Source organism: Polyodon spathula, chromosome 5 (assembly GCF_017654505.1).
Source record: "Polyodon spathula isolate WHYD16114869_AA chromosome 5, ASM1765450v1, whole genome shotgun sequence".
Taxonomy (NCBI): domain Eukaryota; kingdom Metazoa; phylum Chordata; class Actinopteri; order Acipenseriformes; family Polyodontidae; genus Polyodon; species Polyodon spathula.
Window position 1 is genome coordinate 3,468,511 of NC_054538.1, and position 19,445 is coordinate 3,487,955.

General features: G+C 36.7%; 1 protein-coding gene across 1 annotated transcript in view; it reads left to right on the forward strand.

The window, feature by feature from the left end:
- The window catches only part of mei4 (meiosis-specific, MEI4 homolog (S. cerevisiae)), a 42,820-nt gene that overhangs the window by 11,059 nt on the left and 12,316 nt on the right, over positions 1–19,445 (forward strand). The window contains exon 4 of the mRNA XM_041249377.1: positions 4,802–4,933. Coding sequence (XP_041105311.1) covers positions 4,802–4,933 — 132 coding nt within the window. The remainder of the gene's footprint in view (positions 1–4,801; positions 4,934–19,445) is intronic.

A 19,445-nucleotide genomic window follows, 5' to 3' on the forward strand; every position in this document is an offset into this window, starting at 1 on the left:
ACATATTAACTATCTCAGACTGCTTACTTTACTATAAAATATCTGTCTGTTCCTTTCATGCCAGCAGTTGAAAGAGAGCTACACCTGTGCTTTCGCAGAGATATACCAGTTTTGTTCACAAAAACACAATGACAGGTTTTACAAGCAACGAATCCAGTCAGGTTTATTATTTTCATTTACTGTGATTTCAAAAGAATTCCACACTTCTGGGTTACCTATCAAACTAGTGTCCACTACATGATATAAACCCTGGAGCTATCTTTTGTTTCACCTCATCCACAGACATTTTTATTATCACCAAGCAGACATGATAAAAGACTATTGCAATGTAACAAAGAAGCGGCAATGCAAACCGGGAATACTGCTTAGTCAGCTGACTTCTCCCTAATCACCTCCTGCTTTAGTGCTGGAAATACTCTAGTACATTTACCTTCTAATACGTTATTTGGGAAAGGGTTACAGACGAGTACGCTGAAAGGATAGAACAAGTTTTTGGTGATTCAGATTTAGAACAGAGCCTGACCAGAAAATTAAATTTTTTGACCCGCACCCGAACAGCAAACCGTGAAAGTTCACATTCCGATTCCTAATTTACATATTTAAATAGCAGTGCATTGGTTACTGTAGTCTGTGGGCTTAAAAAAAAAATTAAAAGGTGGTTTGTCATTGCATGATGTTGTTTCTTTTAAAAATGTCTAGTATTTACTAGGTAAGTTTACTTTCCTCCAAATTTAGAGTCACAACTCATCAAATTAGTCAAGTCACAAATAGATACAAAACATTTATGTTAAGTCGTACCCATTATGGTAATGGGTCAATCAGTCATGCTTTACGAAACCATGGTAACATGAACTTCTTATTTTAATTCCCCTTTATTTTTTTTTATTTTTATTTTTTTTTATCGCATGCCAAATTAGTCTGTCGTGATTGTGCCGTTACACATCATTTCCTCCAATTTACCATGATGAAAATGCAGAAAAACAAAGTGAGCAAGACAAGCTACGGTAATGTACAAAAGTGGATCTAAACAATTTTAGGTACTTTTTTTTTGTTTTGTTTTTTGTTTTAAATCTGATATTTAATTGCTTTTGTGCATTTTCATTTGCAAGTGAACGGTGACATTAGGGTCAGTTTTGAATACTGACTGGATATTGTTTTAATTCTGGAAACTGGTGTTTTTTTTATCTTTTGCTAACTTGCATTGCTGATTTTATTTTGCTGTTGTTAATTTTCCATACTGCTACAATACGTACCTATTGTAGCGCTGAGCTGCAGAGTTTCTAGCATATGAGACAGACAATGTATGTATGCATGCATGTATAATTGCACACATACATACACAGTCAGCACTCGCATATCCGACTCAGTAAAATCTTGACTTCAGTGATGGTTAAACACATGTGCCGCATATCTGATTATTTCATTTTAGCCTGTTCCAACCCTTGACAGTTTTTCAGGGAACGCAAAACAGATAAAAATATAAAAAATACATAGCTGACAGGTCTGTGTTTAAAAATAAGTAGGCTTCCATTAAGGTGTACAGTATTATATTTTCAACAGAAGTATTTTAATTCAGATCAATATGATTCCGAAATGAAAATGCACAAAAACAGCTAAGAGCACAGATTTTAAAAAAATACATTGTAGTATCTAAAAACTGTTTAATGATTAACTGTTACATTACCATAGCTTGTCTCGTTTGCTTTGTTTTTACTGCATTTTGGTCAGGTGAAATTGGTGGAAGCGCTTTGTAACTGCACAATAAAAACAGACTGATTTGGCATGCAGAGAGAGAAAAAAAATGTGGGCTGTGACGGGTATTCAAATAAATTGTAACACTGAAGAGATGGGCTTTGAATCAGAAAACTGGTGACGGAGTCGGAAATCATGTGTGACCGGTAAGTGCATTAATTTGTTACACACACACACACACATATATATATATTGGGGATTGATTTTATTCTTAATGCAAGGGAGATAAAACATGACTGACGTGATGGGTAACGGATATCCGAGTGCTGAACTGTATAAATATATATATAGTTCAGCTGTGAGTAGGAACATCATATTTTCTGAAAGCTGATGTTTTTTTGTTTTTTTTTTAAGAAAAATTAAGCACATCTTAATTTTGTGAGGCTTCAAGTTTTTCCAGGACACCCCTCACTTGTTCATGTTAGTATATGGTTTGCCTTGCAGAATTAATAGACTTTCAGACATTTCAAGCCATTGAGTTTATTTCTGCAATAAATGAGAAATGTCCTCTTTCTTCAAACAATCATAGTAACACAGAATAATAATTTTTAAAAATGCAGTTATTTCACTTTTGTGCTGTAGAAACAGTTTCTTATTCATCCTGAAGACACAAAATTGCTGACAAATCTCCTTGTGTTAGTGACATCAAATAGGAGGCTAATTTACATTATTGATTATCTTTAGCACACATTTTAAGCTTTAATTGTAGTGCACATCAATATTCTTTTATTCTCTCATGCAAGTGTTGCCTAGTCCTGCTGTTTCAGCAGACTGAATAAAAATTATCTTTAAAACCGTCTGATTGTTGCAGGACTAAAACAGAAAGAAGATCCCTAAGTAATTCATTCCTACCATGCTCAAGTAAGCGTGGTGTTGAATTACAAGAAATAATCTGTTGATCGCTAATAGATCGCTGCAGAGCACATGCAAGAGTGTGAGAAATGTTTGTTTCTCAAACTAGTGACTCAGACCTTTCTGAGATTCCTTCAGGAAGAAGTATTATATATTTGCAATATTGGTGTTGTCATTCTTACATCAAGTCAACACTGATTAGCTTGTTCGCTATGTAGTGGTGATATTTAACATTTGATACCTTTTATGTTATTCTCATGATATTGCATATGAATGTATGGTATTCAATATAACTGCAGTCATTTATTTTCTGCTGTTTTTATTAAAAACTTTTGTTCTTGCTGAAGCTCTTGATTTTAGAAAATGCTCTTAGAAAACAAATTGAAGTCATCACTTTTATTCATCTGACCATAGGCTGTAGAACCTGTTCATTTTCCAGAGCCTATCGTGGAGAGGGTATATACAGTGCCTATAGAAAGTCTACACCCCCCTTTCAAAAATTTCACCTTTTGTTGTCTTATAGCCTGGAATTAATGCTCTTTTTTTCTGTTTATCTACATATCCTACCCCTCAACTTCCAAGTGAAAAAAATATTCTTGAAATTTGTAGAAAATTAATTTAAAAATAAAAACTGAAAAAGCTTGGTTGGATAAGTGTCCAACCTCCTTGTAGTAGCAATCCTAAATTAGCTCAGGTATAATCAGTCGCCTTCAAAATCACACACCAAGTTAAGTGGCCTCCACCTGTGTTAAATTGTAGTGATTCACATGATTTCAGGATAAATTCAGCAGTTCCTGTAAGTTCCCTCTTCTGGTTAGTGCATTTCAAAGCAAAGACTCAACCATGAGCACCAAGGTGCTTTCAAGATAACTCCGGGACAAAGTTGTTGAAAGGCACAGATCAGGGGATGGTTTTAAAAAAAATATCAAAGGTTTTGAATATCAAGACAATTATTAAGAAGTGGAAGGTGTATGGCACCACTAAGACCCTGCTTAGATCAGGCTGTCCCTCCAAACTGGATGACCGAGCAAGAAGGAGACTGAGCAGAGAGGCTACCAAGAGGCCAGTGGCTACTTTGCAAGAGCTGTAAGCTTTTATGGCCAAAACTGGTCAAAGTGTGCATGTGACAACAATATCCCAAGCACTTCACAAATCTGGTCTGTATGGTAGGGTGGCAAGAAGGAAGCCATTACTCAAGAAAGCCCACCTTGAATCCCGTTTTGAAGTGTGCAAAAAAAAACACTCGGGAGGTTCTGTAGTCGTGCGGCAAAAAGTTTTGTGGGCTGATGAAACTAAAATGGAACTTTTTGGCCTAAATGCAAAGCATTATGTTTGGCGCAAACCCAACACAGCGCATCACCCAATAAACACCATCCCTACTGTGAAGCATGGAGGTGGCAGCATCATGTTATGGGGATGTTTCTCATCTGCAGGGACTTCGGCACATGCCAGGAGAGAAGGGAAAATGAATGGAGCAGAGTACAGAGAAGTCCTTGGAAAACCTGCTGCCATCTGCAAAAAAGCTGAAACTGGGACGGAGGTTCACCTTTCAGCATGACAACGACCCAAAGCACACATCCAGAGCTACACAGGAGTGGCTAAGGAACAAAAAGGTAATTGTCATTGAGTGGCCCAGTCAGAACCCCGACCTAAATCCAATTGAAAATTTGTGGCATGACTTGAAGATTGCTGTCCATCAGTGCTCACCAAGGAACTTGACAGAGCTTGAACCGTTTTGTAAAGAAAAATGGTGAAATATTCCCAAATCTAGGTGTGCAAAGTTGGTAGAGACCTATCCCAACAGACTCACAGCTGTAGTTGCTGCCAAAGCTGCTTCCACCAAGTATTATCTCAGGGGGGTGGAGACTATGATGATTATGATTATGATGATTCAGTTTTGTATTTAATATATAATTTTTTTCTCAATAAAAACTTTTTTCCCCTTAACAGTGTGGATTATGGTGTGTAGGTAAGTGGAAAAAATCATCATTTAAATGCATGAAACTCTGAGGCACTGACGCAACAAAATGTGAAAAGAGTTCAAGGGAGTGTAGACTTTCTATAGGCACTGTGTATATATATATATATATATATATATATATATATATATATATATATATATATATATATATATATATATATATATATATATATATTAACATGCCAGAAGAATGCTAAATCCCATTAAATCGTCTAGTTCCAGATCCAGGAGACCATGGCAGACTGCCTGATCCAGCTGGGAGGATGCAGCTTGTTAAGGGCTTCACTCATCTCCCTGCTCCTCTCACAAACCAACTGTTTTGCAGATGAATTGTGGCAAACATGTCAGGTAATGCTTCTCTGTTTCCATTCGCTTTGCAATGACTTGTCTGAAAACTGATTCCATAAAAAAATTCAGCAAGTCTTTTTAATACGCTTAATTTAAAATAATCTAATGCAGTGTGTGCCATGATCCTAATCATGTCTGAAACTAGAAATAATTCAGATCCTATTAATGTTTTGACTTCAAAAATTGTAAATTGCTTATTTATTTATTAAGGGCCCCATAGAGGAGCTTGTATGAACTTCCTTGAAATTTTGATCTGTGGTGTAATTTTAAGGTTAATTTACTTCTTGGTATCTGGAAGATAGACAGCCCACTATATTATTGGGTTTGTAGTTGATACACAATTGTGTTCCGTGATTCTCTCGGGCATTTTGATTGTATGGTAATAAAGTCTGCGAACTGAATATGGGGGTGACTGACCCCTTCTGATCCTCTAGACATATAAATGGTACAGATCTTTTTCACATATTAGTTTTACTTCATATTAAGAACCCAATCCATCTGATTTGACATTCCTTTAGATTAAACCCTTAAGGAACACAAGGAATCGAGTGGTTGTTCAAATGTTTTTTTCTTAAGATATTTGAGAGTGCATCAAGTATCACAATAAAACTGTAAATTTTGTCTACCAGATCTAACCAGTCATAAAATGTTAAACCCTGTTTCGTGCACCGCATTGCAAAAATGCAGACAGCACTCGCATGTCCAACCTTAGACAATTCTGACTTTAGTGACAGTTAAGTGAGTATGACACATATCGGATTATTTCATTTTGGCCCATTCCAACCCTTGCCCATTTTTTCTGGGAACAGAAAAAAGATACAATGTCAAAAATACATAGCTGAAAAGACTTTTAAAATAAGTAGGCTTCTATTTAGATGTACTGTAGTTGGTTTTGTTGGTACAGTACTATATTTTCAACAGAAGTATTTTAATTTAGAACAATATGACTGTAAAAATATCACTTCCCAAAGAGACGACTGTGGACACGTGGACTGTAATACAATACATACTTTTAAATCCAGTACGTATTATAGCAATATGTGAACTTCCCCATAACGACCCAACAGCAAAATTAATTCAAAATGTTCCCCATGCACAGAACTGTGTAAAAGGCAGTGCAATTTAGCAAAAGATTAAAAAAAACATCAGTTTCCAGAATTAAGACCGTATCCAAAGTCAGTATTCAAAATTGCAGAATATAATGGATCAATAAAGCCCTAATGTCACAGTTCACTTGCAAATGAAAGTGCACAAAAGCAACTGAGGATCAGATTTTAAAAAAATCACAATATCTAAAACTGTTTAAAGGTTAACTGTTTTATTTTACAGTAGCTGGTCTCGTTCGCTTTGCTTATGGTGCTTTTTCTTCATGTGAAATTGGGGGAAGGGCAGTGGAACTGCACAATAAAGACAGACTGATGCAAGGGTTAAAAAAAAAACTGTGGGCTGTGACGGATAAACGTACATTGTTACATTGACGGGATGGGCTTAGTATCAGAAAACAGGTGACGGGTATGTGCATTCATTTATTATATGTATAATGGGGATTGATTTTATTCTTAATACAAGGGTGGTAAAACGCTACTGACGTTTATCTGCATAACAGATATCCAAGTGCTGACTGAAGAAGTATTCACCCCCCTGCAAAGTTTTCACATTTTGTTGGCACCTGAGCGTACTCCACGACGCTTTCAAATTAGACTTTACATGTAGAATATACACAAACTACTCCACATTGATAAAGTTAAAAAATGTATATAGAATATAAATAAGTTTTATAGAGAAAAACAGATTTATCTCAGTTATATAAGTGTTCAACTCCTTTGCTACTGCAGCCCTAAATCAGCTCAGGTGCAAGTGATTTGTTTGAAAGGTCACAAAATTAGTGAAATGGTTTCAGTCTGTGTGTACTCAAAGTGGTTTAACTTGCAGGTAATTTCCCTAAGGTATGTAAAGACTTTCAAGCTGCAACTGACATAGTGATCCAACAAAACAACCATGAAGACCAAGAGCTTTGGAAACAAGTCAGGGATAAAGTGGTAGAGAGGCACAGAGCAGGAGAAGGGTACAACAAAATTTCAAAGGTGTCGATTATCCCTCTCAGCACAGTGAAGTCCATCATTAAGAAGTGGAAGATGGATCATACCACCCAAACACTACCCAGATCAGGTCGCCCTCCCAAACTGAGCAGCCGGGCAAGCAGGAAACTGGTTCGGGATGTTACTCTGAAGCCAACAATGACCTTGAGAGATCTGCAAAGTTCTCTGTCTGAGATGGGAGTCAGTGTTCACACATCAACAATAAGCCGGTCCCTACACAAAGCTGGCCTGATTGGTGGGTGGCAAGAAAGAAGCCATTACTTAAAAAGTCTAATCTTTAAAGCACGTATGGAGTTTGCGAAAAAGCATGTAGATGATACTGCAGACATGTGGAGAAAGGTTTTTTGGTCAGACGAGACAAAAATTGAATGTTTTGGTCTAAATTCCAAGCATTACTTCTGGCGCAAGCCTGACACTGCACATCACCCAGTCAACACAAACCCAACTGTCAAGCATGGGTGGCAGCATCATGTTATAGGGATGGTTCTCTTCAGCAGGTACTTGCAAGTTTGTCAGGATAGACAGGAGAATGGATGATGCAAAGTAAAAGCGAATCCTTGAGGAAAACCTGTTTTGAGTCAGCTAAGACTTTGAAACTCTGGAGGAAATTCATATTTCAGCAGGACAATGACCCGAAGCACAAAGCCAAAGCCACACTGGAGAGGTTGAACAAGAAGAGAATTAATGTTCTTGAGTGGCCCAGATAAAGTCCTGACTTGAATCCAATCAAAAATTTATGGCGAGAAGATTGCAGTCCATTGACGATCCCCAGTAAACTTATGAGAGCTGGAGTAATTTTCCTGTGAAGAATGGTCAAACATTTGACCATCCTACTGTGCAAAGCTAGTAGAGACCTATCCAAAAAGACTCATAGCAGGTGCTTCTACCAAGTACTGACTTAAGGGGCTGAATACTTATGCAATCAGTACATTTAATTTTGTCCATTTTCTTTGCAAGTTTTGCTGACATTGAACCTCCTCCTCATGTAACAGTGTTGAGTTTAACCACTACAGCTTTGAATAAACAGTGCACACGTTATTTGTAATTCAACAAAATATGACATTATTGGTAGGGGGTGAATGCTTCTGCAAACTGCTGTATGTCCCATGTACCTTAAAAGGTTAAACCCCAGAGGGTGCCTTGGTTGGTTTCTTTAAGTATACTTCAGAAGCACTGGCATAAATCTGACAGGGTATCTCAGCCAGTCAGAGCAGTCGTTACTCTACAGTGCGTGCCCTCTGAGCTTTACGACAGAAATTCAGTTGAAACAACCGAAAACAATCTGCAAGCTTGTAAGAACTGTATGCTGCAATGACCGAGTATATTTAGATAGGTGAACATGTTGGAAATGAAATCATTGGCTGAGAATATGGTACATCATACCATTAATAACAGCCTATAATAATAATTTTCTAGAAAAGGGGAATTTTACACTATGCTAAGATTGCTGCTTGGCCATCACAGGCTACATAGTTCTTACAAAGTTTTAAATAGTGGACTAATATATTAAAAAAAACAGAAAAGAACAATGTTGCAGATAAAACAGTAAGCTAAAAATGATGTGCATTTGCAGTCGAATGTCATCTTCATAGATTGTTACATAATCAGCCAAGAAACCAGCTGTCAACGTATGTCAACTTTATTGATTTTGAGAAGTGCTTAATGTCATTGCAAATGTAACAAGCGTTGTTGTGAGATAGGCTGCTGTTCAGTGCCGGCGAGAAGATATGAGGTTAAAAGCTCTTAAACCTTGAATGCGGACAAGCCTGGCTCTTTCCCATTGTGGTTAAGCTGCTTGCTTGCGGTGTTTGGGGTTGTCAGTTCATGCCCAGGCTCTGCCCTGTTACACAAGACCTATTCTTTTTTGTGAAAACAGAGAACAAGATGGGAGCTGTGTGATTGAAATAGTGTGCTGAGATTAAAGATAATCTCTGAAAAGAGTTTCACGGCAACTATCTTCTTCTAAATCTGTTCCATTGAAAGATGGTTTTAACAACAACACTGACTTGCTTTTAAGACAGACAAAGCAACTAAACAAAGACTTAGACAGTCCATGTGGTAAAGAAAAGGGACTAGCAGACAACAGAAGAAATAGAGGACCCATTTACAGGTCCCACTGGGGTGAACACCTTTTTGTTCTGTCTGTATTTAAAGCTTTGTGCTGCTCTTTTGATTTCTAGTAAGTTTTTATTTCTCTCATGTTGGTTTAGTCATCCTATTTAATTGTAGCAGTACCAGCACGGCATGCTTAGTTTCATACTGTTGTGAAAGTATAAGACCCCCTTACCTCTACTCATGGTTTTAAAACTCTTCCACTTCGAGTTTCCTTTGCAAAGGAGGAGTAAAGAAACAAAGGGGAAGAGACTAATTATATTTGGTTGGAATGCATGTAGAAGAAAAGGAGAATTAGAAAAAAAGTGGACTACTCTTAAATAGTTTTTGACTGATTCCTCAGAAAGGTCATTTGTTTATTAGTCAGAGACGATGTAAATATTCATCTTTTTTATTTTTATTCTGAACATTCTTATACAGCAGGCATTGCACATTGAGTAATCTTTGATTGTATTCTGGCTGTTCGATGTAGTTGTTTATTTGATAAGCAAGTCCATAATGAGAACCTTAGGGCATGCGACTTGCACTCTCAGAATAAAAAGTAATGAGAACATCTGGGGTCGGTTGTACTAACGAGATCAAAGTAATAAAGTTTAGAGTTTTCTTATGTATTTCAATTGTTGGAAAATCTCAATTTTCCTACCTCCCCCTTTATCCTGTTTCAGTTTACTTTGTTATATCACTGTCACAAAGACGGCTGCAGTGGGTGACGTCAGACCAGGAACCAGGAACCAGGAAATAAACAGGTGGAGTTTAGTGACACTGAGCGAATGGTCTCGTTCAGCATTTAATAATGAACAGACAGACAGAAAATAAAAGTTTGTAAGACGAACAAGACACAGGACACGGCACTCGTAGCCAAAACAAAAAGACAAACAAAACGGACTATACAGACAAAACACGATGAGCTTCTATTTTAACTATTATTATTATTATTATTATTATTATTATTATTATTATTATTATTATTATTACCTCTGTCTCCAATCCCGTTCTCCACTCACCGAACACACAACCCAGAGTGAGTGAAAACATGCTGCTTTTATGCAGCTGTACCGAGACTCGATTGCTAATCAATCATTCAATTGGAGTCGCGGTACAACTGCACGTGAATTAATAAAGTGCAATTCCCCGTCCTCATATATTATTACAATTTACTTGCTAGTGAAATGCTGTGCAATCCTCGTGCCTAAATACAAATATACATTTTAAACACTTGTGTTACACAGACCCGTTTATATCCTGTGTACCAGTGACTATACACCAACATTAACACACAACATACAACACAAAATAAACATAGGGGCGGGGCACTTTGCCACCATCACCCAGTGCATGTATGTATTTATTGGAAGGAAAAGAAAGGATTGCAGCATGCTGTAACACAGTAAACTTAAAGAGGCTTTTACTGATCACGAAGCACATGCTCTTGTCTTGTAGTATACGAATAAGCCTTTGTTGTTGAAGTTCCTTCATTTATAAAAAAAAAAAAAAAAAAATGAAATCAAGCTCTGTTTCGAATGTAATCCTTCTGTGAAGCAAGATCAGAAGATGCTCTGAAACTGAGCCAGAATCAGCACTGATCCTTTTAGTACAACCCAACACGTCACAGGATCAAGATCGGAAGAGGATCTGAAACGGAGCTCAGAATCAGCACTGATCCTTTTAGTACAACCCAACATGTCACAGGATCAAGATCGGAAGAGGATCTGAAACCGAGCCAGAATCAGCACTGATCCTTTTAGTACAACCCAACACGTCACAGGATCAAGATCGGAAGAGGATCTGAAATGGAGCTCAGAATCAGCACTGATCCTTTTAGTACAACCCAACACGTCACAGGATCAAGATCGTGAGAGGATCTGAAACTGAGCTCAGATCAGCACTTAGTAGATAATCGTAAACCACTATGCGGTAAAGGCAAAACAAGTTGTCAAGGTGTGCTTTTTAAAAATCAAAGTACAATCTTTTCACCTTTTCTTTTCAACCAGTTATTTGGAAATTATTTTTCGGGGAACAAGTCTGGTTTTTCTGTCTTAAAAATCTACTTGCCCCTTCCCCATCGCACAAAACATACACAAAAACATAGAATAGCTTGTAGCTTGACTTGTTCACTAAATTCTTGGAGATATAAAGTGTTCCCTGTGACCCCACCTCACCTCAACCTATTTATAACATACTTTAAGGAATTGTTCCTTTCAGTGCAGTCTGGAACACATTTCCTATAATAAGCAATACTTAGAGTTATTCAAATATAAAAATAGCTTCTGCCTGGTTTTTTTCACACACTTTCTCTATAAGCTGAATTCATCTCCTGATGTTCAGGTGTTTTAGTTTGTTGCATCACAGATGCAAAATCATTGCCAATTATTACTGCTTTGTGGAATTCCGATTTTTCTTTACGTTTCAGTTTTGTAACTGCTGAACCCAGATTTTTAAAGGACTTGTGTGTAACGTGTCAAGTTTCTCTGCATTTGGAGTTTTTCGACCAAAAGCAGAGTATTTGCAGTAGGGTCAAATTCTGCAAAGACAAAATGTTTTTTCTTTTGTTTATTTCCATTACATACTTATTTTTACAGCAGTTTTTCCTCATCTGATATCTGGTCCCACGATGGTTACTGGAACACTGCTGCAGCAGGGTGATACTGGTTTCATACCCTCATGGCTTTTCTTTTATTTCTTTTATTTTATTTTTTTTATATTTTATTTTTTGGAAACATTCTTTCCCTGCATTACTCTCACTAAAAAATAAATACATAAATCAAATCATACATTAACACATTGCCATGAGATTTACAGTCTGTGTTTTATTTTAAAATAATAATAAAATGTACAGATAATCTCATATATAAGCATTTAATTTCTATCATTATATTTGTCAATCTTTATGTTTTAATAGTTTCACAAAATCGAGCTATTGTGAAAGTCCAATAAATAACTAATATTGCGTCTGTTCAAATTTAGTAATAATTTTTTTTTTTTAATATAGCATTTAAATAAATAAATAAATCTGTAAATATGGTAAATGACAAACTAGGTTAGCAAAACTAAAATCAAAAGAAAAACAAATCTTTAGAATTCTTGCAGAGAAAGTTTGGCTTGAAATGCTTCTAAACAGTAAACTTCGCTTTTTTTTTTTTTTTTTAAAACATCCCAACAAATATATATATACACACACACACATATACACACAAACAGTGCCGACAGAAAGTCTAAACCACCTTGAACTTTTTTCACCTTTTATGTTGTGTCAGTGCCTCAGAGTTTCATGCATTTAAATGAGGATTTTTTCCACTTTACTAGATTGCTGCATTTAAATGTCAGGTTCATGTATTCAGAAAACAGTATCACTTATTTGATAATTTACAAAAAAAACTTAAATAATGAAATCGGCACCGCTTGTCATGACGCCTCGGGAGAAGTAAAAAATATCCTGGATAAGCAGTTGTCCCAATTAAGCGAGAGGCATTTGAGGCGACCTTAGTCACACTTTTTTGTTTCTAAATGTAAAGAAAAAAAAATTGCATCACATTGTGATTCAGTGTTAAATACATAATTTAAAATACAAATATATATATTTTATTCCTATACAAAATTAATAGCTGTTTTTTAAAATTTCTACATTAAATGAAAGAGTGAAATCACATCTTATTACAAGGCAAGGCATCTGCGATGTTGACACGGCAACTTTCTTTGCAACAGCAGCCAGAGAACCCACAGGAGAATCCAGCTCCTTCAAGAGTTCACCATGGTTTATGCAAATTTTATGTACTCCCTGCATTGTGCTACGTGAACCTATCTTGCTCTGAAAAGCTATCTCCGTTCATCATATGAAAATACTCGATCCCAATTAAACAACATAAATAGCATTGGGAAGAACAGTCTCCCAGAGTTGTATCCCATTTAAGCAGAAATCCCGATTTTATCAGTATCCCAATTAGGCTGCGCCGACTGTACCTTAAGTTTAAAAGATTAGTCTGTGCCTTGCCAGAGGGTCTCTTGGCAGCCATTTCTGGGTTTCTTTGTAACCAATAGAAGATTAGCTTTTTTCCACAGCTAGCCAATCAGAAGTGATAGGGGTGGGACAGAAACATTTATTTAAATGTTTGTGTGTAGGTGCTAGACTTCTGCAATTTTAGTTTTCTTTAGAAATATACCGGGAATGTCTTTCTAGCAACAGAACGAGCATAGGAAAAACTGTTTGTCCAGCGTTCAAAGCAGAACGGCAAAACTTGTCATCCCTCACAACTCTTGTTGTCACAGGCGTCGGGCAATATGAATTGCACACCCCTGCTGTTATTGCGAAATGAGTCTTGAAGGGAAAGTCAAATAATATTTTAAAGGCATACCCTACTAATGGTACAGATGTAATAAAATAACATGAGCGTATTTGGGATGTTTTAAATAAATCTGATGCAATGATACTTTTAACACCTATTATCTTACTATAAAAAACATACAGACTTCATGTTCAAGTTTTTTCATGTGTCATGTGACAGCTGTTTCTACACACCTGAACAAACAACAGATGGAAGACGATAACCACAGACTTATGACTAAATATAATGGATTGAAGGTTAAAGGGAAGGCAGAAAGCCAGATAAGAAAGTGAGACACATACATTTGCAATATTGCAAGAACAGGACAGAGCCTGATAAGAAAACTTTGCAGAAAGCTGGAAAGGCTGCTGGTACTTTCATTTGTATTACATTTGAAGCATGATCCAGTAAGTGTCTCATTGGCCTTCTGGTCACAAAAATATCAATAGCTTAACTGTTTGTGTGTTATACAAATACTTAAGCGTTATCACTGTACAAACGTTCGCAAAATATGTAATAATCTGCACAGGTTATTTGAAAACCTAAAATAACCCACTTGTTAAATAACTGTTCATAATGGCCTTTTAGGATGTTTCATCTGTGTTTGAGAACTACAGAAGCAGCAATGGTTACGGTACTCTGGTTTGTTGGAGATAGTGGAATGCACAGTAAACTCAGTGTCTGGTTTATGAGATGCAATGCCTATTTGCTTTTGATAGAAAATCAATATTGAGGATTGGACTGTTCCATGAGGATTATTACAGATCACTTGTTTGAATCCCTGGAGATTAGGGTTCCTCAATTGCTATGCTCCTTGCTGCTTTTTTAACTTTTTCATTTCTGCCTTTTAGAATCAATTAACTGGCTATTTTTCATTCAAGCAGTTTTATGGATTTGATAATGGAACATTTTAGAAATTAGGTTATGGCTACTTTTGAGCAAAATCATGCCGTTTATAACACCTGAGAAATATATATTCAAAGTCATTAAAATTAACATTAATTTACAGAGTGCTGCACACTTGTGTGATCCACAGGCCAAATTAGAACATTGTACACCCCTTCTTCTGGCAGCTCAGTTTATGACAGATTCAATAGACTCTACAACATTCTGCCTTCTCAAATGCAGCAGACGTGGAGTCTCGGGTGACAGCAGTGCTGTCCCAGCACAGAACTCTGAATTTTTGATGCTTTTCAGTTAGTTTACTGTCTGAAATGTATCACATTGTATTGCATATTGTATTGTGAAGACCCTGCCGTTGCCACAGGGGTAAGTTTATTTATTTATTTATTTTACAGCATTAATATATCGTTTTATTTTTACGAAAGCCATGTTCCAAGTAATTGAGTATGTATACACACATACTTTTCTTGGGGAAACAGTCTGTTGTGTTTCTGCAATATACTGAAAGTACATGTTGCTGTAATAGCAATAAATAGCTTTATTTAACTGACTAAGCACTAGGGATATGCTTTTGGTAAATTTTGTGAACGTTTAAATGCTACGAAGGTGTGTGCATTTAAACCATATCTACACACACACACACACACACACACGCTTTAGGCTTGCTACTATTCAATTTTTTATTTTTTTGCCAAATCTGATTAACACCGGCATTTATTTTTTGGAAAAATTTACAGTATTTTTTTTCATTTGGAGCAGAGAATGGGTGAAATCGTCCAATTTAGCGAAACCCCCTTGTCATATTCAACATGCAACAAAACCATGGTTCCCAATATTCTAGTTGAAATAACGTTTGGTCACAGTGGCGCTATACCTTGTAAAGCTAAAGTACCTACACAAATTTAAAAATGGTTTCAAATAAGCCAAAGAAAACGCAATATAAAAGTGTATTATAGACTTTTATAGCAGAGATTTACAAGTAAAAATAATGTGCACAGAACAAAACATTGGATAGCTGAAGAGAACTAAACTACACTTCTTATCCATAGTCTGAGCTCCACTCCTCTCCTGCTTCAGCTCAGCTGGAGTCACTGAAAGTAAGGCAGACGGGCTCGCTTCGTCCCGACACGGAGACTTCAGCCGTCGTTCAGGGGATTGTGCGCAATACTCATTAAGTGTTTTCCTCTTGCGCCCCACCTTCAAATCAAACTAGTAACTGTCACCATACCTACAATAGCAAAAGCTTACCTACACCTTAACCCGCTAATTTCAAAGTAGGCACTTTGAATGACAGGCACTGTAGCTGGCAAATGAAAGTGCACAATCAGTGCAGGTTTGATGATTGACAGTCATTTAAACGAATGAGAGCATTCTAGCGCTGCTTCAGTCAATGAGATCTGTCAGAACAGGATAAAATAACTGATGGTGAAACTACACTAGCCACTGAGTTGACTGACGGCGACCCCTAGCCATTCAGAGAGGAACGGAGGCGGGACAGACAGCACATATAAAAACTACACAAACTAGAGAGGATTTTGAAATTATTATTTTGGTAAGAAAAAATAGTTGGTGGTTTTACCAGTGTTTACAGTATATTTATTCAAACTTGGGAAGTCAACATTTAACATTTTACTGATTTAAAATTGAAATGTAGCAAGCCTATTAAGATTACATTCTGGTGTATACTGACAGTCCTGGTTAGTGTTCTCTAAACAAAGAAAACTAAATAAGCAAATACCATTTTCACATTGCAAAGACTTAACTACAAAAAAAACACTATGTACACTCGATTCAACTTTTTGATTGGTTAATTTATGGGTAGTTAAATTAGTTGATTAATCGGTAGATTCATCCGTGCGCATTTTTAATAAAGGTAACGATCTTATAGTGGCTGGCCTGCATGTAATGCCAAAAAATCAATATAATCTAAAAAAAATAAATAAACAGATAAGCCCAATGGAAATTTGGTCTTTTTTAAAAGCATTTGTGTTGTTATTTTTATCTTAGTAAATGTCTCTCTTTGTGTTTGTACTGCACTGTTGAGATGTACCTGTGGGCACAAAGCAAATAAACTAAACCTTTTTTTTTTTTATATTCAAAGAATAAAACAAAACCAATAATAGAAAGCACATATGTTACAGAATCATACATTGATATATTCATTCTACTGTTCAGGGATTTGTGCCACAAATAGGAATTTTATTTTGTTGTTATTATTGTTGTTTTTTAATATTCCCTTCTGCTGACAAATTGCATAGATATCAACAACATTTTTTTTTTTTTTTTTTTTAACAAATCATTTGCGTAAAAGTGTACCGGTAAATTAAAGCCTATATATTTTTTTTTATACTTATGCATTCTCTGAAATCATAAAATATCATAAAAATGATAAGCCAGTCTTCATGTGGTTTCAATCAAAATCGCTTTATTCTGTATATCAAAGGTAATGCAACAGTAATTGCAGGCACAGGCCTCAGCTGATGGTATTCTCAGCTGCCCTGGTAGAGATGGTATGTCTCAGCTCTCAAGGCATCAAAAAGGCTGGTTTACTGAGCAACATGACTTAGAGATATTAGCTTCTGAGCTTGCATCAGTGTAGAAAAATGACTTTGTATAGCACAGATATACAGCTCGCTTACGGAATTTCCTTGACCAAATTTGGTCTTATTTCCCTAGCATGATGCATGGTGTGAGACAAAACACATTAACAGTTAACAGCTGCATTTCTTCTTCACCATGATCAGCAGAAACCCAGATAGCAAGAAGTTGCATTTAACAGTTTTGCTAAATTCTCATAGGCAGCAAAGTGCTATACCCACGCATCACAAGGTTGAACTACAAGGCTGGTGATTGCAAACTGCTGATGTGCACCAGCTATGTACAGAGCTTGATTTTAAGAGTTTGTTAATCCTGCTTTGATTCAGAACTTCCATTAAACACAGTAAAATCACACAATGTTTGCTGACAGTTTCAATGAATTCTTTACCATTTAAAGGGGCATAAGCAAGGGGTTTCATAATGGAAAGGAACAAAAGGCTAATGAAACAGGAAGAGCTTGTGCAGTTTAACTGGAATAGAACAATGTGTACACTGCTGCCGCACAGGGGGCGTGTTGATCAGGAAAAGCCTACATGTGCCATTTGTATAGTGTGTTATTATGCATTCTGTGACACTTGCATAAAGTTATAGTGTGTCGTTTTTAACAAAAGTTGTTTTAGAACCAGTTTTAATTGGATTGATTTATGGTTTATACAGGCTTAAAACTGCTTTCTGATGCGAAAACAAGTGTTATCATCACAGCTGAACTCAGTTATGAAAAGCCAGTCACTCCAACATGGGTGTATTTTGGGCCACGTGCCAAGCCGCAGAGCTGCAAGGTCAGGGCAACATATGCAGGTGTTTCAAAAGGCTTACAACATTGATATTATCTGACAGTATAATAATAAAAAATAAAACAAGTTTGTACAAACAGCCAGGTTCCATGTTCACTGTAGCATTCTGAATTTGATTATGGATATCAACAGCATACTTTATTTTCTAGCTTTGTAACATTAACAGTTGTTCTTGTAGATTACAGTGGCACAAGCATTGCGCATGTTCAGAAGCTTTAGTAAGTCTTTTTCTGTGCTATTTGGAATGGACTTGCTGTATTACATTGCCTTTTGCTGGTGTAGATGTGTATTTACTTTATGAAGACCACACTGATATCAGATCAGCTGACAGACCCCCTCAACAAAACATTACAAACAGTATAATGTGGTGCCTGTTCAAACCATTTACAGTGATTTTAAAAATATAAGAAAAATAAACAAACAAGGTAGAGTGTGAAACTGTAATGAAGCTGGTTCACCCCACTGAACAACAACAGATTACCTTGAGGTTAATCTGTAATTTAAATTAGACTTCTAAACAAACCACAGGCTGGAATGCAGGCTACAGTAGATCATTAGAAATCACTCCAGCAAACCACCACAAGTGGTGTCCTGCTGATCTGAATAGGCTGTCTGGAAGTAAGAGGCTGCAGATGTATCGTCCAGCGCACAGCATTTCCATTCTGCATACTTAAGACAAGCTGTAAATGCAGCAAGCTATCAGAGTCGGGAACAAGAGGCTGGTTCCCTAAACTTTCTTTACCGGTCTCCTGCCACAGCAAGCTCCCTGCTGCAGCCAGTACTAATCCAGCCTGTGTAACGTGTGCTTCGCTAATGACTTTCGGTACCAATGCAGCTAAACTGTTGTGCTCGTTTAACCACTGCAACACAGTTTGTATAGTGCATAATAAAACTCAAAATACTTTATTCAGTAATTCTATTTTGTCCACAACAGTTATCCAGCATTGCAAGAAGTGTATTTCATGATGACTATCAATCAGAATTCTTAGGCCAAAAAGACATTTCAATTCTCAGATTGCATCAGGAACAGAAAGGGTGACTACATGCCCAGTACACAGTACCTCAGCCAGAGGTAACCAAACGAGGATGATGCTTTTTTATTGAAATGAGCCATGATAATATTTAAACTATTTATCTCAAGTACATTTGTCATACTGAGCTGCAGGAATATAGATCAACAATCGTGCAGTCATGCAGGCAAAACACCAAGGGGAAGATGCCCTTGAGTGCCCCAGTGAGTGTGTGAGAGTGGGATATAGTCCAGTATATTTCAGTGTAATCCATGTTTCAAGCAGTTGAATCCAACGTACAGAATATTAACAAGCCTCCTACTTGCTTTACTAAAGTTAACAGACCTGGGTTGTTTTTGTAAAGACAAGAAGTGTATCCGTTGCACAGATTTGTAAAATGAGAAAAAGGAAATTCCTAGTCAGTCGACAGATAATTCTGAGATCAAAGCTCACTGTTTCTGTGCCACTTTTGAAAGACACTTGAACAGGGCGTTGGTATTCCTGCCATGCTATGAATTTGACATTGTTCGATGAAGTCCTTTGTCAGGTTGATACAGAAAGGAGTACAAGTACTGTGTGTTAAAACATGTTCCAATGAGACTGAAATGGAAATTGCTGTAGTGAAATTGTGTCTGTAGGTAATTGAAAGATGTAAACAGTTTATTTTGAACAGAGCA